General features: G+C 56.4%; 11 protein-coding genes and 1 non-coding gene across 12 annotated transcripts; 5 read left to right on the top strand and 7 right to left on the bottom strand.

Moving 5' to 3' along the window:
- The first annotated feature begins 3 nt into the window (after positions 1-3).
- SCHCODRAFT_02263134 (14-3-3 protein) lies at positions 4-1,320 on the top strand. Its single transcript, XM_050342224.1, has 5 exons — positions 4-257; positions 314-416; positions 466-784; positions 838-1,013; positions 1,070-1,320. The coding sequence occupies exons 1-5, from the start codon at positions 249-251 to the stop codon at positions 1,249-1,251; spliced, it is 789 nt and encodes a 262-aa protein (XP_050200609.1). The 5' UTR covers positions 4-248; the 3' UTR covers positions 1,252-1,320.
- SCHCODRAFT_02622996 (MFS general substrate transporter) lies at positions 1,069-3,524 on the bottom strand. Its single transcript, XM_003036675.2, has 12 exons — positions 3,373-3,524; positions 3,174-3,308; positions 3,099-3,120; positions 2,940-3,047; positions 2,805-2,890; positions 2,742-2,754; positions 2,623-2,692; positions 2,421-2,572; positions 1,986-2,369; positions 1,821-1,937; positions 1,630-1,770; positions 1,069-1,575 (listed from the first exon to the last, which is right to left on the bottom strand). The coding sequence occupies exons 1-12, from the start codon at positions 3,434-3,436 to the stop codon at positions 1,389-1,391; spliced, it is 1,479 nt and encodes a 492-aa protein (XP_003036721.1). The 5' UTR covers positions 3,437-3,524; the 3' UTR covers positions 1,069-1,388.
- Positions 3,525-3,652: 128 nt separating this feature from the next.
- SCHCODRAFT_01185063 (uncharacterized protein) lies at positions 3,653-5,154 on the bottom strand. Its single transcript, XM_003036674.3, has 4 exons — positions 5,124-5,154; positions 4,238-5,039; positions 3,819-4,187; positions 3,653-3,768 (listed from the first exon to the last, which is right to left on the bottom strand). The coding sequence occupies exons 2-4, from the start codon at positions 5,031-5,033 to the stop codon at positions 3,749-3,751; spliced, it is 1,185 nt and encodes a 394-aa protein (XP_003036720.1). The 5' UTR covers positions 5,034-5,039; positions 5,124-5,154; the 3' UTR covers positions 3,653-3,748.
- Positions 5,155-5,238: 84 nt separating this feature from the next.
- On the bottom strand, positions 5,239-6,708 carry SCHCODRAFT_02622993 (Deoxyhypusine synthase). Its single transcript, XM_003036673.2, has 6 exons — positions 6,489-6,708; positions 5,965-6,438; positions 5,700-5,909; positions 5,621-5,650; positions 5,477-5,572; positions 5,239-5,424 (listed from the first exon to the last, which is right to left on the bottom strand). The coding sequence occupies exons 1-6, from the start codon at positions 6,681-6,683 to the stop codon at positions 5,347-5,349; spliced, it is 1,083 nt and encodes a 360-aa protein (XP_003036719.1). The 5' UTR covers positions 6,684-6,708; the 3' UTR covers positions 5,239-5,346.
- Positions 6,709-6,751: 43 nt separating this feature from the next.
- On the top strand, positions 6,752-13,484 carry SCHCODRAFT_02622990 (Sec7-domain-containing protein). Its single transcript, XM_050345157.1, has 17 exons — positions 6,752-8,254; positions 8,304-8,456; positions 8,508-8,781; positions 8,833-9,017; positions 9,065-9,584; positions 9,640-9,761; positions 9,817-10,013; positions 10,064-10,407; positions 10,457-10,914; positions 10,961-11,066; positions 11,117-11,479; positions 11,533-11,638; positions 11,686-12,004; positions 12,055-12,338; positions 12,388-12,897; positions 12,953-13,221; positions 13,273-13,484. The coding sequence occupies exons 1-17, from the start codon at positions 6,831-6,833 to the stop codon at positions 13,408-13,410; spliced, it is 5,772 nt and encodes a 1,923-aa protein (XP_050200608.1). The 5' UTR covers positions 6,752-6,830; the 3' UTR covers positions 13,411-13,484.
- An 83-nt stretch (positions 13,485-13,567) lies between these two features.
- On the bottom strand, positions 13,568-16,580 carry SCHCODRAFT_02622989 (glutaminyl-tRNA synthetase). The gene is made up of 5 exons (XM_003036672.2): positions 16,098-16,580; positions 15,979-16,050; positions 15,715-15,929; positions 14,898-15,664; positions 13,568-14,850 (listed from the first exon to the last, which is right to left on the bottom strand). The coding sequence occupies exons 1-5, from the start codon at positions 16,390-16,392 to the stop codon at positions 13,689-13,691; spliced, it is 2,511 nt and encodes an 836-aa protein (XP_003036718.1). The 5' UTR covers positions 16,393-16,580; the 3' UTR covers positions 13,568-13,688.
- A 1,576-nt stretch (positions 16,581-18,156) lies between these two features.
- On the top strand, positions 18,157-18,245 carry SCHCODRAFT_t104. Its single transcript has one exon. It is a non-coding gene; the product is annotated as a tRNA-Lys (tRNA).
- A 401-nt stretch (positions 18,246-18,646) lies between these two features.
- On the bottom strand, positions 18,647-19,170 carry SCHCODRAFT_02262994 (uncharacterized protein). Its single transcript, XM_050342223.1, has 2 exons — positions 19,070-19,170; positions 18,647-19,022 (listed from the first exon to the last, which is right to left on the bottom strand). The coding sequence occupies exons 1-2, from the start codon at positions 19,116-19,118 to the stop codon at positions 18,757-18,759; spliced, it is 315 nt and encodes a 104-aa protein (XP_050200607.1). The 5' UTR covers positions 19,119-19,170; the 3' UTR covers positions 18,647-18,756.
- A 724-nt stretch (positions 19,171-19,894) lies between these two features.
- On the top strand, positions 19,895-20,600 carry SCHCODRAFT_02622981 (uncharacterized protein). The gene has a single exon (XM_050345156.1). The coding sequence runs from the start codon at positions 20,243-20,245 to the stop codon at positions 20,570-20,572; it is 330 nt and encodes a 109-aa protein (XP_050200606.1). The 5' UTR covers positions 19,895-20,242; the 3' UTR covers positions 20,573-20,600.
- Positions 20,601-20,764: 164 nt separating this feature from the next.
- Positions 20,765-24,220, bottom strand: SCHCODRAFT_02622979 (uncharacterized protein). Its single transcript, XM_003036671.2, has 3 exons — positions 23,527-24,220; positions 22,641-23,475; positions 20,765-22,586 (listed from the first exon to the last, which is right to left on the bottom strand). Exons 1-3 carry the CDS (start codon positions 23,881-23,883, stop codon positions 21,061-21,063), a joined length of 2,718 nt encoding a protein of 905 aa, XP_003036717.2. The 5' UTR covers positions 23,884-24,220; the 3' UTR covers positions 20,765-21,060.
- Positions 24,221-24,608: 388 nt separating this feature from the next.
- Positions 24,609-25,295, top strand: SCHCODRAFT_02700439 (uncharacterized protein; the record flags this gene model as incomplete). Its single annotated transcript, XM_003038032.2, has 3 exons — positions 24,609-24,748; positions 24,811-25,018; positions 25,068-25,295. 3 exons carry the CDS (start codon positions 24,609-24,611, stop codon positions 25,293-25,295), a joined length of 576 nt encoding a protein of 191 aa, XP_003038078.2.
- Positions 25,296-25,446: 151 nt separating this feature from the next.
- On the bottom strand, positions 25,447-27,155 carry SCHCODRAFT_01185056 (uncharacterized protein). The gene is made up of 8 exons (XM_003036670.2): positions 27,061-27,155; positions 26,927-27,002; positions 26,752-26,855; positions 26,562-26,656; positions 26,330-26,460; positions 25,982-26,146; positions 25,690-25,888; positions 25,447-25,636 (listed from the first exon to the last, which is right to left on the bottom strand). Exons 1-8 carry the CDS (start codon positions 27,078-27,080, stop codon positions 25,485-25,487), a joined length of 942 nt encoding a protein of 313 aa, XP_003036716.2. The 5' UTR covers positions 27,081-27,155; the 3' UTR covers positions 25,447-25,484.
- Between the last annotated feature and the right edge of the window lie 159 nt (positions 27,156-27,314).

The following is a 27,314-nucleotide window of genomic DNA, read 5'->3' as shown; positions in this document are numbered from 1 at the left end:
ATCGAGTCGGCCCTCGGCCAGAACAATGGTGGCGCAAACAACGTGTCGCCACTGCTTGCCTTCGAACACCCGACATGCGCGTGTCCCGTACCCTTTTGTCAGCCCGCTTGGGGGCGGCGGGCCTCGGGTCAGAGGCAGCTGATCGGGAGCGCTGCCAATGCGCGACACCCCCGTGTCGGAGGGGTGCCCTGGGCCCATAGCGCGTATAAAGACTACACGAGGAGGTAGCCGAGGTGCGTTATCCGACCATGGTCGCAGTGAGTGGCGCTTGTCAGCGTGCAGGATACGTAAACTGACGGCGGTGACCTTCGAGAAACAGCAGACGAGACGGCGTGATACTCGCTCTATGGCTCACCCTCCGAGGGAGCAGTGCCTCTTCATCGCAGAGTTGGCGGGCGAGGCGGAACGATTCGACGGTGCGTATGCCTTTGACGACTTGGGCTATCAGCTTACGAGCTCTCGCAGATGTCGTCACGCAGATTAAGACTATTATCATGAACATTGACCAACGGTTGGCCATCGAGGAGCGAAATCTGCTATCCGTGGCGTACAAGAATATTACCAATAACCTTCGGGCCAGCTGGCGCATTGTCGACACGCTCGAGAAGGTGCAGGCGGCCCGCTCGAAGAACGCGGCGTCCAGGCAGCTCCAGCTTATCCGCCACCAACGAGAGACCATCGAGAAAGAGCTCACGAACGTCTGCAAGGACATCGTAGAGCTGCTTGACAAGCAACTCCTCCCTCACGCCCAGCCGGGCGAGGAACAGGTGTTCTACTCGAAGATGTGCGTGTTCCGACATCCTCATGTCGTGATACCGAAGCTGACTTCTCGTACAGGAAGGGCGACTACTACCGATACTTGGCCGAATTCGCGCAGAAGCATGAACGCGAGAAGTTCGGTGACTACTCCTTGAACGCGTACAAGATTGCGTACCAGCGCGCAGTGACGACTTTGGATCCCATACATCCAACACGACTCGGTCTCGCCCTCAACTTCTCCGTGTTCTACCACGGTGTGTACTCGCTGCCTTGCGCATGTTTGCTTCTCGGTCTGACGTACCGCTTCTAGATGTTCGCAAGAGCCCGGAACGCGCTTGCTTCGTGGCCAAGAGCGCGTTCGACGACGCCATCTCCGTACTCGAGGGCACCGACCCCTCGCAAAGTACGGCCTTCCGCGACTCCCTCATGATCCTCCAGCTCCTCAAGGACGACCTACTACTGTGGGCAGACGAAATGAAAGAGGCGGATTGACGAAGGGATCGGATCGAGGAAGGATGCACATCGAGGAAGAGAAGGAACGAGGAGCTCTATGCAATAAGTTATCTACCGTCTACCACGCTTTCGAAATCGCACGCACGCACACCCCGCCTCATGTATCGATGCCATCGCTACAACATATACCTGTACCCCGGGGTATCGTCTCCGTCATCGAGCTCCTTCTTCGCTGCTTCGTCATTGAGTCGGGTGAGGTGGTGTCTGAAGGCGAGGGCCATGCCGATAGCAATGAGGGCCGTCAATGAGGTCAGGACGAAGGAACCACGATAGGTCGGGCCCCATTCGGAAGGCCATTCGTACCTGCGAATTCGGTATGAGCTCGGCACTGTGAAATATGGGCCACGATATACGCACGAGCCAAAGACATTGCCAAAGGAAGCGACGGAGTTCATGAACGCGAGTGCTACCGCGCGCTTTGCTGGCGGGTGGGCAACGGAGGCGCTCGCCCAAGCCGTGAAGACAATGTTCCCGGCGTACATTTGGGCCATCATGAACCTGTGCTGACCATGAGTACGCTGTGAGGATGCGGACGAAGAAGACTGTACATTGCAATGTAGCGTAGGAATGCATTCATGCTCCAGAAGGCCAACATAAATCCAGCGATCCCGAGGCAGACAGACATGATCATGTGTTTGCACCGTTCTTCTGCTCGGTCAGAATGCCTGCGTGGATGTCAGTATACATTCGGTATGAGGATGCAGGAAATGCACCTTGCCCACACGAACGCCTCGAATGTGGCAAACAGCCAAGGTGGCGCACACAATAACAAAGTCGTTGTGCGCCCGTACCCCAGCGTGCTCACCAGCGTCGGAAAGTACGCATTGAAAGACAGCGAGAGGTTCATGAACGTCATCAGCAGGGTCAAGTACCACACTTTGCCGTCCCGAAGCGCTAGCCCTAGTCCGGCGAGCTGTCCCGTCTTCGTCGAGGTCTTCGGCCCGTGCGAGTCTGCCTCCTCTGCCATGCGCTTGAGGGCGACGGCGCGCTCTTCTGGTGTGATCCATCCTGAAGAGTTCTCCGGGAAGTCGGGAAGGACAAATATGGAGATGATGGCGACAATGACCGTCATCCCACCTTCGACGAAGAATAACCACCTTCGGATTGGGTTAGAACGATAATGAAAGCAGAGTGATGCCACTGCGTACCGCCAGGCTCTGTAACCCCAGACGCCCTCCATGAGATCAAGGATCCCGGAAGCAATCAAGGACCCAAAGGCGCTGCTGATGAGACTGCCACAGACGAGCATGGCTGTTCGCTGTGACAGTTCGTTTCGTTTGTACCATTTCGAGATTAGGAACTGCAATGCCTGAGACCCCAAAGCCGATATGAGCGCGAGAGCGTTCGTACCAGTGCTCCGGGAAAGAAGGCGCACTCGGAGACCCCAATAAAGAAGCGTGTGACGACAACGCCATAAAAACTGCAACGAAAGGTCAGTAATCGAGGCCACGAATTTGCGGGCATCATACTTAGTCGCAAGGCCTATGAGAGGATGTGTGAGTGTGCCAAATTGAAGCAACTAGAGGTCTTACCTGTCGCCATGGAGAGGAGTCCCCAGATAGCCATGCAACAACCCATGTAGAGCGACGGCCTGCCCATGTGGTTAAGGAACATATTACTGGCAATGTTTAGTACAATCGCATCGAGCATGAAGATGACGGGCTCACGATGGAACTTGCATAGTGATATATCCGATGTAGAGTATAGATAGAACGGTAGCGAACTGTGAGCCTTGAAGACCAAGGTCTTCCTCGAAGCCGCGCAGTCTCGCCGCTCTGGGAGATGTCAGAGGGCTAGTCGGACTGCTTTGTATCGTTAGGACTCACGCAGCATTATTTCTGTCGATGTCTGCAGAAGTTCAGGAGCTGTAGTCAATTTCTGGGAAGGTGGATGGCACTTACAGTTAAGAATATAAATAAGAATGAGAATGGACATCCGCCTGTCCAGCTTGTGCAACAGCGCTTTCTCCACCTCAGCTCTTCGTGGGGAGTCCTCCACGTCGTACACCTCATTCCCTTCGGCGTCTTCTGTGGGCGCTAGAGGGCCCGGATGAGCGCGTCCGGCCTAGCTATTGTATATGTCGAATGCAACCTCACGCACCTGAATGTCTATGAAGCAGCAAGGGGGCACCCTCCTCAATCTCGGAGGGCCCTAGGTTCGTCATGGCGGTGGCGGTCAAGAGATAGCGGTATCGGTATACTACTCAACGGCGACCGCCATCCTGCGACGTGCGTGTCGAGATAGAGGCACTCGGCCCGGCAGCCGGCGGGGAACCGATGCTCGGCAGATTCCGAAAGTTCAACCAAGAGCGTGACTTGCACTTTGAGTGCCGCCGTCAAGATACGAGAACAAGTAAACGATACAGATCGTGGCTCGTGCCTCAAGATATGATTCATGCCCATTTCCCTCCCATTTTCTGCATTCCTAATATCCCTCGATGTGGCGCGAGCGAGAACCGCGTTGTGTCCTCTTCCGCCTAGAAGAGATAGCTATGCGCTACAGAGTTGAGGTTAGCTCGTGTCTGTAGAGAATCAACATGGACGCACACAAAATGTTTCTCATAACATTCATCCGACTGGCGAAGCGCTCGTGGAGGCGAGGCAGAACGCTCGCTACCAATCCGCCGGCCACCTCACCGCGAGGTACGGTGGCGTAGTTCAGGTAAATAGAGATGTGTCCGATACGTATATCCTCTCGTCCAAGTATTTCATCCAAATTCTTCCACTCGGGTGTATCTTGTCGGAAGATTTCGAACGAGGGGACAGAGAAAATGAGACTGAGCCGCGCCAGCAGCTGAACCTTCTGCATTATGGAGAAGAATGGCGATCTCGCGGTGTTTATGTTCGCGATTTCCATCCCAACAAAGGACAGATGCTGCAGACGTGGAAGCACGCCCAGGTCCAATAGACTGGCCACTGCAATCATGCTCGTCAGAATTGCAAACGAGGCCAGGGGCACAACTCACAGATTCGGTCAGGGCACGCAATCTCGAGTCTCTCGAGTCGATCTTTGCAGAGTTCTATCACCAATATGAGATCTGCGTATAGGCCGAGGACGCTGGAGAGCCTGAGCGTGGTGATGTGATTGAAGGCAGGTGGATAAGACGATGCAAGTCCCACAAAAAGGTGCAATTGGCGGGGGTCCTGCGTCCCAATCTCAAGGTCCTCCATGCGCTGTGTTTCGATCAGGAGTGGGCGGCCCGCTCGTATCATGGGAATCCAACGCATAACGTGACAAGCAAGGGCGCGGAGACGGGGGAAGCCATCGAGGATGTAGATAGGCACGCTTATGTCCCATAATACCAGAGTCTCCACATGCGGAAAACAAAGAGCGTTCAGGAAGTCGTCTCCGACATGAGTTCTCGCTTTTGCGCTCAGCTTCAACGATTGCACTGTCCCTTGAATCAATGGCAGGATTTGGAGCAGTGTGGTCTCGTGAATGATGCCGTGCGTCCTAGTTCGGATGACCGCTGGTGACAACAGTCCACTTTCCATGATTTGAAGGGAGATGATATAGCCCGCCAGATGCCTCGACCCGCGCAGAACGTTGAGCAAACGCTGACTAGGCGTTTGGCGCCCTCCCTTGAGCGGAAGGGACGACGGGACCACGATTGTGACGGAAGAGAAAAGGCGCCGCTGGCATTTCTCGAGGAAGACCGAGTGTACAAGAGCGAAAGAGCGTAGGCTTGCGTTAAGCTCCGGTTCACTCAGCTCGTCCATTATGGCCTCAATCAGCTCAATCGGCAGAGCCGGAGGGGTCATTCTGGACTGTGGATGACGCGTAAGATACTTGCAGATATCTAGATGACGGACTTGATTGCGACCGTCAATGGAAGTTAGCACAATGCATACCTTTGATTCGGGAGTGCAATGAGGAGGGACGTTAGGTTGGATGTCAAGGTCAAGTCCGATTGCTTTCGTGGTGCACCACGTTTCAGCCACGCGATCGGAATTTGCCGGAGCTTTTGAGGCAATGAACTTGAAGGAGGTGCAGCATGAAGGCACTCTCGCAGCATTCGTTTCGTAGTGTACATATAGGTATACATTGATGCATCCCAAGCATGCTTTTGTTTGCTTAAGCGTTCGCCTCCATATCCCGAGCGAAGGTGGCGGCAACGACCATAGGGAAGACGAGAGTTGCGTCGGCGTACACCTTCATAACGGGCATGAGCAAGAGAGGATATGGCTGTTGGGAGATGCCCTACCTTCACTGTCTCTGCTCCTCCTTTGATTTTCCCCCAGGAGACAGCCTCGTCTGGGCGGGCGCCTGAGTCTGAGCCATCGAACTCCTGCCCGGTGTTCTGCGGTGCTGTGAGTAGCGCGAAGGAGGATGGTATGACGGGACATACGATGTACACAGAGTAGTCAGCTCCGTTGCGCTGCAGCCTCGTTAGAAGTATGCAGTTTAGATGGGTAAGGTGCATTTACGATGAGCATAGCGTTGGCGATCTGGTGCTTGCAAACGCCACCGCCCAGAATTATCATCCCTGCCTTCTTCGACCGTCGCGCCTTCTCGTTAATCTCACGGATGTCGCGCGCGATGTCGATGATCAATCCTGGGCTGCGGAAAGAGTGAAAATAAATCATGTCTCCAATCGACCCGTCCGTCAACGCAGGGCAGAAGACGGGGATGTCGTTCTGGAGAACAGCGTCTCAGAAATCCCATGTCAAGTAGTAAAGGATGTCTATTTACTTTGTAGGCCCAATAGTACACGGACTCCTCGTTATTGATCTCCTTCCCTAGCCTGCGGATGAAGGTACTCGGCGTCCACACCTCGCCTGTCGCCTTCTGTTCCTCCAACATAGCGTCGAGAATGGGTGTGAGCCAGTCTTCAAACTTGCAGTAATTGTCGTTGGGGACGATGAGATTGCCTATACGGTTCATACCGCGGCGACGGAGATCTGCACCATCGAGATTAAAGTCGGCGAGGTAGGTCTTTCCCAGGCATTTGATAAAGTCCTCTTCGATACCGCCAGCCGTAGTAACGAGAGCAGCGACGTGCTTGTGCTTGACGAGGTGTAGAATTACTTCACGAAGGCCGGAAGAGATCAGATTAGAGGTGTAGCCGAGGAAGATGTTGCATTTCGTCTGAGCGCGGACTTGAGGATCCTTATACTCCTCCGGCTCGTCTGGAGCGATCGGATCGTCAGACAATCTCCATTTACGCTGGTGATACTCGAGTTAGTTCCAACGAGTAGGATGGCGGTGGTGCGTACCATTTTATTGATGATGTTGATCGCCTTGCCCAGGCTGTTTGCCTGAAATCCGATCCGCTCATAGCTGCCTAGAAATTCTTGGAGAGAAAGAGGTTTCTCAAAGTTTGGACCCTCAACTGTTACGGCTGAGTCCGGTACCTTCTCCGAGGGCTGGAGGACGGCAGCCGATGCGGCACTCGGGACGGAGGCGGCCATTGTTCTTTTGGTGATGGGGGCGGAGAACAAGAATTTTGATGCACGTGACCTGTTCACGCTTTCTGTCCCGCCGCGTCCGGTCTTGTCCCGCCGCTGACGCTCACACGTACCCGGACGCTGTCACGTTCGCAGCGCTCATCGTCGGAAATGGCGGCGGTCGACGTTGCCGCCAATGTTCCTCTCCCCACATCACCGCCCCTCGGACAGTCCGTGACGACCGCGTCATTGGACGGACACATCAGCAATAGCGCGTCGGAAGAGCCAGTCTCTACACCTGCAGCAGAGCCAACGGAGAACCGGACGGATGAAGACACTGTGCATGCAGAAGCGCCGGCTCAGGATGCTACACCAGCGACTACGGAGCCTGTCGTCTCTACGGACTCGGAAGCCGCGCCGGCAATGGGCCCTGAACCTGCTGAGGCGACGCACGACGCGACGGAGCAGTCAAGTGCGCCGACGGAACAGATGTCTGCCCCTCAGATGGAACCCTCTGTCTCCCAGTCGACAAGCACCGAGAGCGCGACGAGTGCGCCGGACGCCCCGGCCTCTGAGCCTGCTATCCAAGCACCTGCGCCGGTCCCCTACCAAAATGGCGCAGCAGCACCCTCCACCTCCCATCTACCAAGCCTGCCGCAGTCCCCAGCTCCAGTCTTACCCCCCACGACCGGGCATCGTCGATCACTCACGCTCTCCAAAGGCAACACCGTCTCAGTAGTCCTGATCTCCACTGCCCTCGAGACGATAGCCGCGTCCAAAGAGGCCAAGCGCTCTGCACCCCTCAAGGAGAGCGTGCAGAAGGCGCTGGATCTGGTCAAGAGCAACCAGGGCGGTGACCGCCCTCGCGAGATATTCGAGCCCCTCCGCCTAGCATGCGAGACTCGCAGCGAGAAGCTCATGATCGCGAGCTTGGATTGCATCTCAAAGCTCATCTCCTACTCGTTCTTCGAGGAGACCGTCACGCCGACTGCGTATACTTCCCCGCCAGGCACTCCGACCACCGCGAACGGCTCAGCACGGTCCGATGCACCGCCCTTACCTCTGGTCGATCTGGTCGTAAACACCATTACCCAATGCCACAACGAGTCGACGCCGGAGTCAGTGTCGTTGCAAATTGTGAAGGCCCTTCTCGCGCTGGTGCTCTCCCAGACCATCCTCGTCCACCACTCTTCCCTCCTCAAGGCCGTCCGCACCGTATACAACATCTTCCTCCTCAGCAACGACCCTGTCAACCAGACAGTTGCTCAGGGCGGCCTTACACAGATGGTCAACCACGTCTTCAGCCGCGCGCGAAGCCTAAGCGCTTCCGACTCGGGTACCTTCAGCTCGGACTTGGCAACCTTGAACGACCAGGAGCCGTCCTCTGCCAAGCGCTCGTCGTTCTCTATACCCCGCCCATCATCACGCTTGTCGAGGTTATCCTCGCAGTATGACCCCAGGTCTCCGGTAGACCTGCCAACGAACGACTCAATTACCTCCCTTCCTGCCAGCAGTCAGCCGACCGCGTCCAAGGAAGATGTGGACACAGAGGACCATGATGCCGCTGAAGATGGGAAGCCCAAGATCCTGACCCTGTAAGTATCCTATCAGCTCCAGGGAGCTTGAATGCTGACTCAACCCCAGCGATAGCTTCGAAGCGGCTAATCCTCACGACACGCTGCCTGCAAACGGCGGCCATGCTCATCAGCTTACGACGCACGACCTCTTCATCAAGGATGCCTTCTTGGTGTTCCGCGCGTTGTGCAAGTTGACGATGAAGCCGCTCAACACGGAGAGGTCAGTACAGTTCGAATCCCTATGCTAACGTCAGCCTAACCTATGCGACAGCGAGCGGGACCTAAAGTCGCATGCCATGCGCTCCAAGCTGCTTTCTCTGCACCTGGTCTTGTCGATACTCAACTCGCACATGCCGCTGCTCGTGGACCCGTCAGCTATCATCTACTCTAGCTCTTCCCATGACGCGACGACCTTCGTGCAGGCCATCAACCAATATCTCTGTCTCAGCCTGAGCAGGAATGCGGTTAGCCCTGTCTTACAGGTCTTCGAGCTGAGCGTGGAGATTTTCTGGCGCGTTCTCTCCGGCATGCGGACGAAATTGAAGGTACGAGAGCCACGCCATTAAGTGCAGCAAGAGGCTGACGCTTGTGCTCAGAAAGAGATCGAGGTTTTGTTCCGCGAGATCTTCATGCCAATATTGGAGATGAAGACTTCGACGCTGAAGCAGAAGGCGATCATCTTGGGCATGTTCTCTCGTTTATGCCAGGATCCGCAGGCGCTCGTCGAGATCTACCTCAACTACGATTGTGACAGGGAGTCCGCGGACAACATCTACGAGCAGTGAGTCAGCTTGACGCAGCAATGAGGGCACCCCTGACATCGTTTAGCTTGATGAACATCATCTCCAAGATTGGCTCGACGTCGGCACCCAAGGAACCCGGCAAGGGCAACGAGCCGCCGCCGAGCCCTGGTATGCCGCCACAGAAGGGCTCGCAAGGCAATGTCCCGCCAGCGCTCAGCACACAGGCCATGTCCATCGCAGGCAGCATGGATACGTCGAACATGGGTCACTCCGAAGCCCAGTTAAAGCGTCAAGGCCTCGAATGCCTGGTCACCGTCCTACGCTCGCTCGTCGCATGGGGGACCACCGCGCCGAAGTCGACGGTCGAGTCCGCCGCATCCGCCTCGGCGTCGCGCGCGCATCTGAACAACGACGATGTCCGGCGGGACTCGATGACGCCGGATAATTCGGTTGACCGGATGTCGACGGCGACGGCAGGGAGCTCAGAGACGCTGAGGCAGCCAACGCCGGATTTTACCGACGACCCGAGCAAGTTTGAGACGGCGAAGCAGAGGAAGACGACGCTGTTGGAGGGCATCAAGAAGTTCAACTTCAAGCCGAAGCGGGTGCGTTGGCCACCGTTCCATCCGTGAATATCCACTCATGATTGTTCGTTTACAGGGTATCCAATTCCTCATTGAGAATGGATTCATCCCCAGCAACTCGCCCCAAGACATCGCTGCCTTCCTGTTGCACACCGACGGTCTCAGCAAAGCCATGATTGGCGAGTATCTTGGCGAGGGGTGAGCAGATTGTTTCCTCTTATCACATCACCCATTGTTGACAATGGTCTCTCAGTGATGAGGCCAACGTGACGATCATGCACGCTTTCGTGGACATGATGGACTTCAGAGGACTGGGCTTCGTCGATGCTCTGCGGACATTCTTGCAGTCCTTCCGTCTACCTGGAGAGGCTCAGAAGATCGATCGCTACATGCTCAAATTCGCCGACAAGTACATGGCCAACAATGAGAAGACGCCTTTCATCAATGCTAGTAAGTAGTCTCGCCTGCCAATCAGAATGAAGACTGATAGAGACCTCTAGACGCCGCTTATGTCTTCGCTTACTCGGTCATCTTGCTCAACACGGACGCGCACAACCCGCAGGTCAAGAAGCGTATGACCAAGGCTGACTTCATCAAGAACAATCGCGGGATCAATGCTGATGAGGATTCGCCTGCCGACCATGACCCCAACTTGCCAGAGGACTTCCTAACGACCGTCTACGACGAGATCGTGAGCAATGAGATCCGCATGAAGGATGAGGTGGAGGCCGTGGGCCCTGCTGCTACTCCCGGTGGTATCGCTGGAGCTCTGGCGAACGTTGGTCGTGACCTGCAGAAGGAGGCGTACGTGATGCAGTCGAGCGGGATGGCGAGCAAGACGGAGGTAAGCGCGATGGAGCATGTCCCAAGCTTGTGCTGACGGTGATGCACAGGCCTTGTTCAAAACGATGATGCGGACACAACGCAGAGCGTCGAAGGCAGCCGAGCAGTTCTTCAGCGCGACGCAGTTCGTCCACGTCCGCCCAATGTTCGAGGTCGCCTGGATCCCCTTCCTGGCCGGTCTTTCTGGTCCTTTGCAAGAGACCGACGACATCGAAATCGTCGAGCTCTGCCTGGACGGGTTCAAGAGCGCCATCCACATCGCCTGCTTCTTTGACATGGAGCTGCAGCGCAATGCATTCGTCACCACACTAGCGAAGTTCACGTTCTTGAATAACCTTGGCGAGATGAAGGCAAAGAACATGGAGGCCATCAAGACGCTGTTGGACATCGCACTGCATGAGGGCAACCACTTGAAGGGCTCTTGGCACGAGGTGCTGACTTGCGTCAGCCAGCTCGAGCACATGCAGCTCCTGAGCAGTGGTGTCGACCTGCCGGAGGGTCAGAAGGGGTCAGTTACATTTTATATGTCTACTTCGCTCGCTGACAGTCTTTAGTCGCTCGAAGAAGCTGCCGGCGGAGGCTTTGGCCAACGAGAGTCGATCCACGCACATCACAGTCGCGAGTGACATGGTTTTCTCACTTAGCCACTACTTGTCTGGCGTGCGTATTTATGGCAAGTCCACCCGCCAATGTTACTTACTGGTATACAGACGGCAATTGTGGACTTCGTTCAAGCGCTCTGCGACGTCTCGTGGGAGGAGATCCAGGGCTCGGGCCTCTCGCAAAACCCTCGACTGTTCAGCTTGCAGAAGCTCGTGGAGATCTCGTACTACAACATGAACCGCATTCGTGTCGAATGGACGAACATCTGGGCGATTCTGGGAGAGCACTTCAACCAGGTCTGCTGCCACAACAACCCGCACGTCGGCTTCTTCGCCTTGGATGCCCTCCGACAACTGGCTATGCGCTTTTTGGAAAAGGAGGAATTGCCGCAGTTCAAGTTCCAGAAGGACTTCTTGAAGCCGTTCGAGTACACGATGGTGCACAACCAGAATCCGGAAATCCGCGACTTGGTAGGTCACATTGCATACATGATAGCAAGTTGTTGCTGATGATACGTGTGTAGGTCCTCGTTTGCTTGCAGCAGATGATCCAGGCGAGAGTGGAGAACATGCGCTCTGGTTGGCGGACAATGTTCCACGTATTCTCTGCTGCGTCAAGAGTGCTTACAGGTGCGTTTGCTGAATTATGTCGCGACATTGTTCTCACTTTCCATAAGAACGCATCGTCAACTCTGCTTTCGAGATTGTGACTCGCTTGAACAAGGAGCACTTCGGCGCCATTGTTCGACATGGCGCGTTCGCCGACCTTACGAACTGCATCACCCAGTTCTGCAAGGTCAGCAAGTTCCAGAAGATCAGTCTCCTGGCCATTGCGATGCTTCGCGACGTTATCACTGTCATGCTCGAATCGCCTGAGTGCGCCGTCACTGCCGAGGGACCTGCGGAAAGTCAGCCATCAGATCATTTCTGGCATCCCGTTCTGTTCGGCTTCTACGACATTATCATGACTGGCGAAGACCTGGAAGTCCGGCGATTGTGAGTGCGGGGCTCGTGACGATTTACGCAGGAGCTAATGATGCTTGCAGGGCTCTCGACTCCATGTTCAGCACCTTGAAGACGTATGGCGCCGGTTTCCCTCTGGAGTACTGGGACGCTATCTGCTCGGAGCTCCTGTTCCCCATCTTCTCTGTCTTGAAGTCGAGCCAAGACCTTTCGCGCTTCAGCACCCAGGAGGACATGAGCGTCTGGCTATCGACAACGATGATTCAGGCTCTGAGGAATCTCATCGACCTGTATACCTACTACTTCGAGATACTCGAGCGCTCATTAGACGGGCTGCTGGACTTGCTTTGCGTATGCATTTGTCAAGGTCCGTACATCGCCCCAAAGAGGTCATATCCAGGCTGATAATCCGGCAGAGAACGATACGCTATCACGGATCGGCACTTCGTGTTTGCAACAACTGCTCGAGAACAACGTCAAGAAGCTCAGCCCAGCGCGATGGGAGCGTGTTGTCACTACGTTCATCAAACTCTTCAAGACCACCACCCCACACCAGCTCTTCGACGAGAGTCTCCGTATCGAGATCGATGGGCTTGGGAATGGCACCGAGTCTCCCGACGCCGGTTCGGAGAACAGTGGCCAGACCATCCTCCCCGCGCCCCTCTCGCCTACGACAGAGCGTCCTCGCTCGGATCCGCGAGTCACATTGGCCGATAGGCGACGGATCTTCAAGCAGATCATCGTCAAATGCGTGTTGCAGCTGCTGCTCATTGAGACAACAAGCGACCTCCTGCGGAACGACGAGGTATACTCTACGATCCCGCCCGAGCATCTGTTACGCTTGATGGGTGTGCTGGATCAGAGCTACCGGTTCGCACGCGATTTCAACGAGGACAAGGAGCTACGGACAGGGCTCTGGAAAGTCGGTGAGTGCAGCAAGTGCGGCACCCTCCCTTAAATTTGTGCTAATCTTACCGTCAGGCTTCATGCGCCACCTTCCGAACTTGCTGAAGCAGGAGTCAAGTAGCGCAGCAACCCTCATCCACATCTTGACACAGATGTACTTTGACCCTCGACCAGAGCACCGAAAGGCGCGGCCGCAGATATCGGAACGCCTGCTGCCGCTCGGGTTGGGTGTCATCGAGGACTTCAACAAGCTGCGCCAGGAGTCGCAGGCGAAGAACATCCTCGCATGGACGCCGGTCGTGTCGGAGATCTTGGACTGCTTCAGTCGGTTAGACGACAAGTCGGCGAGTACCCTCCCTGTTTAGACCTGGGCTCGATCAGCTGACTCCGCATAGTTCAAGATGTACCTCCCTGCCATCTACCCTCTGGCTACCCATCTGCTTGACCGAGATCTGGCGCCCGAGATTCGCGCTGGTCTCAAGGCGTACTACCTGCGTGTGGGCTTCGCGCAGGGTATCATAGACAGCTCATGAGCATCTCTGTAGTGTAGCCTATTTATTACTGTATTGCACCATCTGGGATAATTCTACTCGCACATATGAACGGACTGCATTCCAGTGTTGCGAGGTGTGTAGGAAAGATGGTGAGTTCAAGGATCTCAGTTTGACTTTGACATCACGCCTTCGAGGTCGCTGTTCACCGAAGTATGTCTCGACCATTGGCATGCAAATAGAGGCCTTGCTGACTATACAACACAGTTACAACATTCAGTACGCTACAGGGACAATTGCGCATCTATTCAGTACTACCACTACGAGGACTTGCCCGCATCCTCCTTCAAGCTGACGATGCGGTTGAGCACAAGGTAGTCGCCTTGGCGCCTGCCTGGCTCGACGTTGTCCGGCTCGTCCAAGCATGCGATGCGGGAATCTTTGTCCAGAGCAAAGTACGCAACACGCAAGCCCTGGAAGCGCACGCACTCCAATCCAATGAGCTGCTCCGCGGTTGCGCTCGGCGCATCAGTAGGCGCGCCTCCCCTGGGTGCATCGCCCGATTCAGCGGTTGCCTTCTCCGTCCTTGCCTTCGCATCTCGCTTTGCCTCCGTATACAAGCGCTTTGCGAGCGGCCAGAATCCTGCCTCCACCATCGCGCCCTTGATCACCTCCAGGCTGTTCTTGTCGACGTCCGAGCGGAAGTCCGATGGTGGCTCGTCGCTCTTGAACAGCTTGTGGAATACCCGCGTCTCGTCGATGCGCACAGGGCTACCTGACGGTGCATGCTCGGCGACCCACTGGATGAACGCCTTGGGCTTTTTGGTCGCGCCCTCGTTCTCCAAACGGCAGACCAGCTCCGTAACATTTCCCTCCGCATCCGTCTTATACGACACGCAGGTAATGGGATGAGGTGCCTGGTACAGGCCGACGGTCTTCCCCGGCGCAAGACGGAAGTAGTCCGGCGAGTCCTCGAGGCGGAAGTCGCCGCGGTCGATGTACAGCACCTTCGCCAGCGGTATGCGCGACGTGCCGAGCGCGGGGACCTTCGGGTGCAGCGGCTTCTCAACTTCGAGCACGAAGTCGTCTGGCACATTTTCCAAAACAACCTTGAGCGGGTTGAGCACCATGAGCAGCCGCGGGGCCGAGCCCTCGAGGTAGTCGCGCACGGACTGCTCGAAGCGGACAAGCTGAATGTTTGAGGGGGAGGTCGTGACGCCGAGGACGCTGACGAAGTTCGTGATGGCGCCGGGCGGGACGCCGCGGCGGCGGAGGGCGATGAGGGTGTAGAGGCGCGGGTCGTCCCAGCCGTTGACGTAGCCCTCGTCGACGAGCGCGAGGATTTTTCGCTTGGACATGATGGTGCCCTCGAGGTTGAGGCGGCCGTATTCGCTCTGGCGGGGTTTGTAGACCTCCAGGGCGTCACATAGCCATTCATAGGATTGGCGGGACGCGACGAATTCGGTCGTGCATAGTGAGTGGCTGCACTCATGAGTACGTATATCCCCGCTAGATGACAAGGCACTCACGAAATGTTCTCCATGCTATCGACCAGGCAGTGCGTGAAGTCATATGTCGGGTAGATCTTCCATTTCGTGCCCGTGCGATGATGTGGCGCGTCAAGCACTCGGTACGCCGTCAGATCCCACATCTGCGGGTTTCCGTCCTCCAAATCCTGCTTCATCCGCAAGTTCGCCTCCTTCGGGCGGTACTTCCCATCCTTCATCGCCTCGAACTCCTTCACGCTCTCCTCTATAGACCTTGTCCGATGCACACACGCCCTCGGTTTCTGCCCCGTCTTCTCCCCTCTCGCCTGCTTGATTTCCTCCTGCGTGCAATGGCACACATATGCCTTGTCCCTTCTAATCAGCTCCACCGCCAAATCGTACAGCTGCTGGAAGTAGTCGCTCGAGTACGTGATCTTCCACGGCTCGTACCCCAGCCACCGGATCATCTCCAGGATGCTCTCAAAGTAGCGCGCCTCCTCCTTCTCCGGGTTCGTGTCGTCGTAGCGGAGGTAGCACTTGCCGTTGTGGTGCGCGGCGTAGCCGAAGTTGACGAAGATCGCTTTGGAGTGGCCGATGTGGAGGTAGCCGTTGGGCTCGGGCGGGAAGCGCGTCCAGACCTGGCCGCCGGTGGCGGCGAGGTGCTGTTCGCGGAGGTGCGGGTGGATCTGGGGGTTCTCGCCGGGCTTGTGGAGGGCGCCGAGGAAGCCCTCTTCGAAGACCGATTTGCGAGAGGACGAAGGATCTTCAGAAACCTCTGTCTTCGCTGCTTTTGCGGGCTTCTTGGGCTCCTGCGAGGAGTGAGATGGTTGCGCGTAGAGAGCAAGAGTAGGGCGCGTACCTTTGCCTTAGGCTTCGCGGCCTCCTTAGGACCAAATTTCTCCAGGAAGAGCTTCTCCACCGTAGCCTTCACCTCGAGCGCGTTCGCCCATCGCAATGAGGGGACGGCCTTTGCAGCGCTGATCACAGCGCCGAGCCCTGCCCACCCCTTGGACGCACTGGGTTCTGCTATTTCAGCAATTTGCTTGTATAGCTCTTCTGGTGTTATGCTGAAGCCTGCAACATGTTAGCGAGCACCGATCGCGGTGGCACAGATCGTACGCACCCACACCACACTCCTTGTCAAAATCCTGGACGTCTATAGGTGGGGGACGAGTCTCTACATACTTCACCGCCGCTGCAACTACCATTAGCCACATCCACCACATCCTCCATATCACATACCAACAGCCTGATCTGTCGTCTTCAACTTCCCCTCCAAGATCTTGTCCACCACGAAGTCGCGCGCCTCCTCCGTCGTATCTGGCGCCTTCGCGACCTGTCCCGCGAGCGCTGAGATCAAGCCCGCCTGCTTCTCCTCAAGCTTGGGCTCGCGCTTGTCCAACTGGTACTTCTCGATGATATCCTTGAGTGCCGCCGCTTGCTTCGCGGACTTGGCCGCCTCGACCGCCTTCGCGTGAGGGAGGCCGATCGCCTCGAAGAGCGGGACGTGCTCCGCCGCCACTGGGGCCTTTGACATTAGAGCCGATGGGTCGCGATAGGGAGGGGGGATAGGAAAGGGTCTGTTTGCACCCGATAAGTCGAGTCAGAAGGCGGTCAGAAGTTGGAGGCAAGATCGATGATGGAAGGCGCGGTTACGTTCAGTGATCAGAGTGCAGAGGATGTCGAACTCCAGATATGCCTGCAAATGAATCGAGTGAGCCGACATATAGCACTCAGAGATATGACTCGTCCGCGATAATGGTGATGGACCCAGATTTATTAGGACGTATTAGTTTCGATAATTATTAGAGAATTCACTAACGAGAAGGTCAGTGAAAAGTCAAGTACCTTCGTTGATTAAATGAAGAGGCAGAACGATGAAATGCAGGAAGGACTCAGAGTCTGCACTGGACGGCAAGCCGACTCGGATGACCCTCGCGTAGCGTGAGTCTGCGCCAACGGACGCGCAAGGACCTCGCCCGCACTCCCCAACAATGTGTGCTCCAACATACCTCAAAGCTCCTCCCTGCGCTGCCTGCCATTCGCCGAACCCCCCGCCAAGGCTGCACCCTTGTCGGTACTCTACGCACTTGCATCGCAAGGATATTCATCAGCCATCGTAAGTTCTGAATTTGCTGCTTCATCAAGTGGAGCTCCATTTCTTAAGTGCAGAACTTGATAATTCTCTCTACTAATACGTCCTATTGAAGAAGCAAAGTACCACCCCGTCTCGGGATATGCAACAGTTTCCGATGACGTCGTGTTGCACGGACAGCACCAGCCCTTGTAGGCCTCGCGCTCGGACGAAAAATCGTATACATGTCCCTTACATGTCTCTCTGCTCACAGTAATATTTTCATGAATATTGGGCCAGAAGCGCTCGCCGTATACGCCGTGCAACACCCAACGAAGGGCAATGCAACACTTTCTCGGCCGTTGCCGAGCACCTTGTGGATTTTCTGCAGGACGCCCAAGGTGCTCTATCCGCTCCAAAATCGCACACGGTATACAATGCCATGCATAGAAGAGGTGTACGAAGTATCTAAGCTATACCTGTCTTAAGAGGCCAGGAAAGCGGTGTGTTGCATTTCTGATACACCCCGCCATTTTGTTGCATATCCCGAGACGGGGTGGTATGTGTAGCGGGGTACATAGTTATGGGCGGTATAGTGTCCGGAAAATACCTGGATACCAAAATGGAAAGCTCGCGGCTAAGTTCGCTAAAAAATCGGAAGGTGAGTGTCGATCGCGCGGATTTGCGAAGGTCTGGAAGGGACTTAGTCGTTTAACGTGCCATCTGTGACTCATTTCCTAGTTGAGTTCGTCCGAGCCGGTACATGTGTTCCGTTCAACGTGTATCGGGACTTGCCGTGCGCCTCTGATGCGCCCTTTGTCGGTACTCACGACGACGACAACGGCCTATATAGCGGTGCTCAGGTCGCGGCAAAGCGCGCAACGAGGTTTCATACACTGTCCTAGCTATCTGTGGGCCTTATTGTGAGGCAGCGAAGCGCCGAGGCGGTGTCGCCGAGGACTGTCAGTTGGCACGTGCGAGGCGGGAGGCGGGAGACGGGGAACGGCAACGACATAGAGCCGTCCACGTGCAGCGACGATGGGCCCTATGCAGGTCATGGCGAGGGCTCCCCACGACTAAGTCCATTCCAGACCTTCACAAATTCGCGCGGTCGACACTCACCTTCCGATTTTTTAGCGAACTTAGCCGCGAGCTTTCCATTTTGGTATCCAGGTATTTTCCGGACACTATACCGCCCATACATAGTCAATGTCACCCTTCGAACATGCCCGCCTAGCTCAATCGGATAGAGCGTCAGACTCTTAGGCTTGGCTTGGGCAATCTGAAGGCTGCGAGTTCGACCCTCGCGGTGGGCTATGTTGCACGAAGCGTCTTTCTTTTTCTGGTAGACGGCGCGTTTTTCTTTTCCTGACCTCCCACCTTCCTTGTGCGGTATCCTTACTTTCTGTGATAACGAATACGTGCGCATCCTTCACCGTCTTGCGATGCATTTCGTTCAAATATACAACAGATCAATAATTGGGAAAGGTGTAAGGTAGGTCGACGGTGCACAATCTGGCAATAAGTTTTACAGGCATGTGTTAGTACATCCGCCTCAGCAGCGACTACTACGAGCAATGACAGATCAGTAATGGGGATGAAGTGCATGCCGTCTGGTCCTACGCGCGCACTGATGGGCCTACGCCACGTACTCAGTGGCAGCCTCAGGGCAGTCGCGCGCGATCTATGTGGAATCAGTGAGTTGAATTGAAGCCCCGCAGTGTAACTTACGTGTCCCTCTTGGTGGCACTAAGCGAGCATTTGTTAGTTCGGGATAGCGCAGGCTTCAAGGTGGGTAACATACCTTGTAGCAAGTCTTGTTCCTGTTTAGAGCAGGACCAGTGGGCGCAGTCTCAAATGTGGTACCGGCTGCGGCAAGGCAGTCCCTGCAGGAAGGCTCAGCAATGCATTCATCGGAACAAGTGGGAAGGAACGCACCTCGCCATATGGTTCGGACCACCGCAACGATAGCACTTGACAGGGGGCAGGGCAGACGTGTTCAGCCCGCGGCCCGGGGGCGGCGCGCGAGAGGCGAAGCCTCCGGCAGCGGCGCTCGGGCAGTTGCGCGCAAAGTGTCCAAAGCGGCCACAATTCTGCAGCAATGTCAGTGCACGTTGTTTTCCGAGATGACGGGACGTACGTAGCACTTGGAGTTCGAGCCCTGCTGCTGCAGACGCAGGGTCGGACATTCAGCTGCCCAGATGCAATCAGCCCGATGCGCCGATCGCGGGAGGGGGACATACCTTGGATGTGCCCGACGCCACCACACGAGTAGCATTGCTTGGACGCGACCGTGCGCGGGGAGGGGCACGCGGAGCTCTCGTGTCCGGGCTGGCGGCAGTTGTAGCAGAGCCGCTGCTCAGACGAGCAGTTCTCGGCAATGTGACCGACTGGGGAAGGGGGATCTGAGCGCCAGAAGCACAGTCTAGATTGGATGCCGAAAACTTACGATTGCCGCACTTGAAGCATCCCTTCCTGGAAAACTGGTATGCCATGCTCGCTGCTGTATCCTGGCGGCGCGTCGCTGGGTCAGAAAACGCGCGCCTCCTTCGCCGCCGTGCCGCGCACCTCAGCACTTCACACCCACTCGACTATCGACAGCGATCCCAACTCCTCGACACCTCCGGTATGCGAAGGGGAGCAGTCAACGAGGTGATGGTTGATGGTTAAGGAGACCGGACGGACGCCATCGGCTATCGGTCGCCCATCCCGCCCGGCCGACGCCGTCCAGGCCGCGGATCGCGACGAGCGGGGCGCCGGCATTTGCCGCTGTCAGTTGGCCCATCATTCCAACGCCGCTGGGATGGAAGGTGCAATGGCGCTGGGTCGCATTCAACAGCGCGGAGTCTGCCCGGCGCGCGTCTAGCGCTTTCGCCACGCCCCTGCCCGACCGATGGCTTATCGCCCCATCGATAACTTGCCCAAGGTTGGTTCCGGCATCCAGTTATAAGGTGCAGCGAGCGCAAACAACTCCTCAGGGCCTTCCTGCTCCTTCCTCCATCCTCAGCTAGGTTTACACGGTGAGTACGAGTATACCCCACCCCTCTCCTTCTCCCCTTCATGCACCTCCTTCATGTCACCCGTCGATCGCGCTAACGTGCCTACGCTAGATCCCTGTATACCTTGCAACTTGTTGAGGCAACCTTCGTCCGTTGTCATACATCACGCTTCTTGTAAGGCCTGTTGAGTGTCTTCACCCGAGGTGAGCCCGTCTTCCTGCGTCCTACTCTCCCGACCCTTCATACTTCCTCGCTGCTACCTACAGTACAAATCCCCCAAATCCCCCAACTCTCCCCGTCCCAGACGCTTACTGATGCTCTTCCAGTGGTTTCGATCCTCCGGTGAAGCGTTTCACCAGGCTTGCAACAAGCTGAGTAGCCCGCGGACGCAGTATGGTTTAATGTGTGGAAGCCGTATCGGGGGTCATTGTCTCGACCGCCGTGCGCCGCTGTTCATCTGGCGCACGTTGACACGCTGCTCTTCTTACCTATCACCGGGATCTCTCGACCACTCGGGGTCCCGCCCTTGTATGGGGTTCCATCTCACCCTCAGGTACCTTACTTACCTCACTGTCGGGCTTGGGATGGGCGGATCTGTAGCTATCGTCGTCGAGTACAACCTGCTTACGGGGTTCGGAGAATGAATATACATTGGAAGCCTAATTGCACGGAGCATCGAGGATCTACGTGTGAATGGTGCTTCTAGAGTGCCCTGCTCAAGGTACTAACAGGGCCGTGTAACCTCGCGGGAGCTTTTTGCGGAGCCCCGCGCTGAAGAATACCTTCCTAATCGGGTTGAAAAGGCAATCACTGCCGCTATCACCAAGGTAGATTTATGCATGTTCAATTTCCTTTGCGTGTAGCTCGAGATTACTTGGCGAAAATATCGGCATAGGGACAAATGCTCGTACGGTAGGGACTATGGGAGTTTGGATGCGTTATCTGTCTTCCAGGTGAGAAGGGATGTATGTACATGGCGATATGTGAGATGTGAGTGAACAGGAGAAGAGGAATAAAATAACAATAAGGCCAAGCCAAAAGTACAACTAGTAAGTACGAACCGAGAAACAAAAGAGAGGCAAAGGTCATGCATACGTATAGTCATCCAGCACGTTCAACGCGCTATAATCCACTATCTCCCCTCCACAAAATCCAATGCATCCTCCAGCCGCTCCACGATCCACTCCGACTTGCTCATCTTCTTCTTCTTCGTCGAGCTGCCCTCGCTCTTCTTCGAGCTCGCTTGGCTCGCCGCGTCCGCCTCCCGGGCCATCTCCTCCCGCACCACGCCTTCCCGCATCGACACTGGCTCGCGCATCGCGTGCTCCCGCAGCGCCGCGCCCTCGTCCCGCAGGTTCGACCCCGACGTCGCGCGCCGCAGCATCGTGCGCGTGCGAGACATGCCAGATTGGGTCTGTTGCTGTTGCTGCTGGGGATGATGGCCGGAGCCGGAGGAAATGGAGAGCTTCTTGCGGTGGCCCTTCTTTTCCTTTTCCTTTTCCTTCTCCGCCGGCGCGTCTTTTTGCGAGGACTTCTCTGCCTTGCCGTGCTCCTTCTCGAGGCGGCGGCGGGCGCGTTGCTGCTGGTCGCGCTCGCGCTCGCGAATGTCGCGTTCTCGGTTGTCCTGGTCGATGCTCGTCTTCTTCTTCAGGCCGTTGAAGCCGAGTATGCCAGCAGAGCTCGCGCGACGTGGCAAGGGTGCGCCGTTGGCCGTGGTCCTACTGGATGAAGAGGACTGGGAGCCTGCCAAGGTCGAGGAGCCAGCGAAAGCGGAGGCAGATATAGGAGTGGGTGTCAAGGGGATCGTGGCAAGCGTCGCCGGATTGGACGCCGCTCGATTCGGCGACGATTTCGAGGATGGCGTAGGTGATACGGGGATGTTCGGTAGACTCGGTCGACGGCCAGCGTAGGACGGTGAGAGCAGTTCGTCTGGCGGTATGAGGTTTTGCCCAGCCCACTGAGCTTTGGGATGCTGGAACGCGGCCGGTAGAGCCATACGCGAAGGTAACTTATTTGAGTGCGAATGAGATGGCTGTGCGTTCGTACTCCAGGCATGACTTCGCGGACTGCGCGTGCCGCCAGACGACGAGACTGACACCTGCGCAGACGAAGAGTACGACTCCATCGTGTAGGGCGCCGTCGATCCGGACTCGTCTCGGTAGTGGTTAACAACTGACTGTCGCTTGCGCACGTACGCTTGCCGCCGAATGTCGCTCATCCACCCATGCCACTCGGCCTCGCTCTCGCTCTCCGAGCCGTCGATGTCCGAGGGAGACCACGACAAGGATTCCCCCGTATCTCGTTGCTTTCCCCGCTTCTTCTCGCTCATCACCTCTGGCACGCTTGTCGTGAAGCCCAAAGCCATCCTCAGGACCGCCGACTCGGTGCAGCCAGCATCGCGGGCTCGGCGCGTCGCCCACAGGCGCCATTCTGGATACATGGACGCCATAGGACGCGGCCTTGGGCTCTCGCTGGCTACGTACGTGCTGGACTCGGTGCCGGGAGCACCGGCGGCATAGGGCGAGTCATCAGACATGTCGAAGTCGTCTGGGAAGTACCCAGGTCCGGATGCGACCCAGGGAATGAAGGTAGAGTTGATGGAACCATGTTCGTTCTGAACCGGCCATCGGTGCAGTATGCGAAGGAAGGAAGTATAGGCTATGAATCATTGTCAGCAATGTATACGGACTTCGCGCTCGTGTAACAGCTGACCATCGTCGTCCCCTAGGTCGAAGACGACCCACTGGCCCTGGATCGGGGTCGAGGCTGGCGTCGGTGTCTTCGACCGCTTGTTCTGCGCGAAAGACGCTTCCTCCGGCGTACTAGCCTCGTAGTCGACGTGTAGCTTCCCTCCTAACTTCACCGACCCAAATTTCGGCCTGTACGCGTCCTTCAGCCGCGCCTTCGAGTTCAGCCTCTGCAGCCCCGGGTACTCAAAATCGCTGACTTCTTCATCATCTTTCTCCGTCAGCGGCGTGTGCGCAAACACCGGGGATGACAGCCCGCTCTCCGACGACGAGTGATTCCCGGAATCATCGTCGCTCATAGCTCGGCGATGGCCCTCTGAGCGGGCTCGTGACGGCTTGGGCGTGTCCCCCTCCAGCGGGTCATCGTGCGGCGTCATGGCGGCCATGATGGAGGGAACCGGTTGCGAGGGCGGAGGGGAGCCACGCCGCTCGGTGTTAATGGCACTAATGTCCAGAGTGGGTCGCAGGCGAGAGGGGGCGGGGACGACTTGCTTCAGCTGACTGCCAGCCCGTTGAACGAAGGAGGCGGAGCCGTGAGGAGAGCTTGAACCTGGGTCCAGTCCGAAGGGGCCTTCGTCTTTGCTCTTGCTGAGGCGAAGCTTCTTTAGAGATTTGACCTTCTCTCGCTTCGCTCCCGTCAGAGCACCAATATCGGTGGGCACGGCAAACTTGGCACAGACGATCCGTCGTTGTTCTACCCCGGAGGAGTTAATCCACGATGTCGTGGCCATGTTCAGGTGGTCGGGCGTGCAGATAGCGTTGAGCGTGTCCAGTGGAAGCTCGTGCGTAGGATCGTGATCCTAAGATACGGTTAATCTTCGCCTGAGATGCAGCTGAAACTGCAGACTCACGTTCTGATTTCGGCAGATGCTCAGAATCCCGTCGCGGGCGACGATGAACTTGTCGCGCCATTCGTACTCGGATTCGCGTGTCGACTTCAAGACCTTGACGTGGCCTTCCCAGAAGGGCTGACAGTAGTCCTCAAGAGCATGCCGTCTCAAAGGGATGATAGAACCAGCGCGATGGACTTCCAGGAGCTCGTAGGGTGCGAAGTCATACATGCCGACGGTGAAGTCGTCTTCCAATGTCTGTCCGGTAGAGAAGCGGATGATGGTAACATTATGGGGATGTACGCGCTTCTTCTTGTTGATGTCCTTTGGCTTTGGTGGAACCTTGGGAGGCCGATGAACGAAGACTACCTCGTCCATATCCTGGTCGTCCCATTCATCGTCTTCCTCGTAGCCGCCGTCCTCAGCAGGCTTGTTACCGCCTTCTTCGTTTGCCTGGTCCACATCGGGCGTCTCTGGTCTTGCAAACTGGATAGGAGATACCGAGCGGCGCTCTTGGACGTGCGGCTGCTTCGCGAATGTGATCGGGGATGGCGGACGCGCTCCTTGTCGCGGGTCCGCTGGCGGAGGCTCGAGGTCCGGCGCATCGAAGTGCGAGAGGCACTTTGCAAGGATGTAGGACTTGACCTGGCGGATTTTCCAGGACGAGGCGAGATGGGTTGTCAGCCACTGATCGTGGGGGACTGGCGCGATGGGTGCGGTTAGCGCAGTGCACGAAGCGCGTCGCCGAACACGCACTGAAGCGGCAGGTAATGGGGACGAGGTCACCGTCAGCGTCCTTCGCCGCGCACGACGCGACGTTCATCGGGCTGGTATGCGCGTCGGGGCTGAGGACAGGCTGCGGTCAAGGATCATCAGACGGCCTGCATCAGCGGACGGCGCGCTCTGATGGCGGCGAATTGGTTTACCCCGAGCCGTACCGGGCCCCTGCTTCCCGACTTCGACGCTCGAGAGCGCGGCCGACGACGGCGTGCGCGACGATCTTTGCTCACCGAGCCCCGCGACGCCCGCCGCTGGATCACGCGGCCGCAAGCGACAGAACACGACGGTCCAAGCGAGCACCCGCCCCCGGCTCCCGAACCACCATGTTGAAGACCCTCCTCCGGCCCACCACCCGCGCCCCCTGCGCGCGCGCACTCGCGCGTCGCCGCATATTCTCATTCCCCCCACTACCAGAAGCTTTCTCTAACGCGCCCCAGACCGTGCATGAGAGCAAAGTCCTTCCGTACGTCACGCACTCGCACCTTCTCCCCCTGTCCCTCTGATCCTCGCTCACGGCCTTCCCAGGTATACACAAAAGGAGCTGTACGAGGTTGTGTCCAACGTCGAATCCTATCCACGGTTCATCCCCTATTGCTCAGGCTCGCGAATACTCGAGAGGCCATCGCATGAAGATGGCAAGCACTTCATGAAGGCCGAATTGACTGTCGGCTTCAAGCCCTTCAACGTGAGCTACACCAGCCATGTCACCTGCATACCGCACTCCTTCGTCGAGGTACGCGTGCCTACTTCACATGATCGCTGGCACGCTGACACTGCGTAAGGCGGTCGCCGCTCCCTCTGCGTCCAAGACCTTCAAGACCCTGTCTACTGTCTGGAACTTCAAGCCGGCACAAGAAGATCCCAACTCCACCCATGTCACCATCGACCTTTCCTATGCTTTTACCAATCCCTTGCATGCTGCCGCCATGACGGCCGTCTTCAGCAAAGACCCGAACATCATGATACGCGCTTTCGAAAAGCGTTGCGCTCATGTCTTCGGCAGAAGATAGCAAGGCGAGGGTCAAGCTACGCAGTCCGGGGCGGACAATCTTACTGTCATCGTTATCACCATTCGTTCGTGGACATGACTATTGCATTGTATTGGGCTTGACAATTTCACCCGAATTCCACCCATCTCAATAATCGTTCTGCCCAAAACCGCAGTGGTCCAATAAAGGGTATAACATTGCAGCATTACGCTAAAGCTTCGCCTCCTTTGCCTTCCCAGCTACCACCGCATACCTCAAACGCGGGAAGTGGCAGAGGAAAGTACCTGCCTTCCCCTTGATCTCCAGCACAACTTCCTCGTCGCTCAGACCCACCAACAATCCCTTCGTCGGGTAGTCGCGCGCTGCAACAACGTCAGCTTGGTTTGCCACACAAGATCACTCCCAATTGGCTCACAATTGTCCTCGGGGATAACAGCCACGGGCTCACCGCGCTTGACGCCGAGCAATGCGGCAGTCTTCTCGTCGAACGGCGGCTGCTCTCGCTCGACCGATGCAGAAGCAATGCGCTGCGCTGCCTCCTTGCCAGACACCTTCTCCGTCTTCAGGAGCGCAGCTTGTTGATTCTGGATGTGCTTATGCACATTGCGAAGCCACTGAGACGGGCATGAGCGAGACGTTCGGTATGAGCGACCGAAATATGGAGAAAGCAACGGCGTAGGAGATTCATCGCAAAGCACCATACTCACCTCTAGCGTCTTCGCAAACTTCGCCTTGTCGCCGAACAATTCAGTCGTCCCCGGTAGCGAACGGGCCCAGTTGAGAACGAAGAAGACGGACAGATCGGCCAGGCCAGGCGTCTCAGTGTCGAAGAGCCATTGACGACCGTCTTGGAGTTGCTCTTCGATGAGGGTCTGATGAGAAGATCAGTGCGTTTAGATGATGTGCATGCCAGAGAGCAAGTGAGAGGACAGACCATATGCGAGGCCGAAGTACTCAGACTGCGTCCTCGAACTGCTTTCATGACCTTGGGGTCGATGTTGCCGCCGGACATCTGATGGATATCAGGGGCATGAGATGCGTGAGTCAACGTATACGTTCGTCGAAGTACTTGCTTTGCTTCTGTCCGCTAGAAAGGCAGCGGGAACCTTGTCCCACGGGACGAAAGGAACAGCGGTCGGGAACAGCGCACTGTCGGCGTAGAATTGGGCAAAGGCCTTGACGAGGCCTGCGGATTATATGAGAACGAGGGCAACGGTGGCGACGATTAGGAGATTTGAGGATTGCACGGTTACCAGGCGTCACTGGAGCAATGAAGGTGTCACTCACCGGTATCGGTCGTCGACCCATCTCTCCTCTTCGGGAATAGTGTACCGTAACCCGCGCTCGCGGGGAAGCGTCGCTCGATAACGGAGGCGATGAGGCTAAGATAGAGATGAGCAGGGAAACATTTGCGACGACAATCACGGATTTATGAGGCAAATGTAGGACGGCGACAGGCTGTAATAAGAACACATACCTGGTATCACAGTACAGGTCCCTGCCAATGGCCAAGACAGGAATTCTGCGATAGCCGAGGCCCAGAAGCTCCGATAATTCGGGACGAGGAAGAAGAGGGGCGACCTGAGGAGGTATTCAGCGTCTAAAGTCAACTAGGCAAGCGTAGAAAACCCAAAAATCAATATAACACTCACATCGACATGGGCCGCAGGAAGTCGCTTGACTGCGAGCATGCTCTCGACTTTGGCACCGAAGGGAGAACCGTCGTAACTGATCAACGAATCTGTTAGCTGACTGCGATGCTTGATCCCAGTACGAGCATGCTCACCGATACAGGATAACCGACATGATTGGAACTTGCTGTAGGACGTGTATTGAGATACTAGTGGGAAATATTGGGATAGAAGGGTGAGTGGAAGACGCAAGGAGCGTTCTTCAAGCTGCTTTCATATGGAACGGCGACGGCTTTCGTAGTTACCGGTGATCGACGTGAACGTCCTCATGATGGGCGTGCTAAGCAAGTGGAGCCAGAATAGGGCGTCAATGGAAGTCGGAACGCATCGTGTATTCAGCAGCCACAGA

Source organism: Schizophyllum commune (assembly GCF_000143185.2).
Source record: "Schizophyllum commune H4-8 unplaced genomic scaffold SCHCOscaffold_5, whole genome shotgun sequence".
Classification (NCBI taxonomy): domain Eukaryota; kingdom Fungi; phylum Basidiomycota; class Agaricomycetes; order Agaricales; family Schizophyllaceae; genus Schizophyllum; species Schizophyllum commune.
Note: the sequence above shows the minus strand (reverse complement) of the source record. Positions and strands in the feature narration are given on the sequence as shown.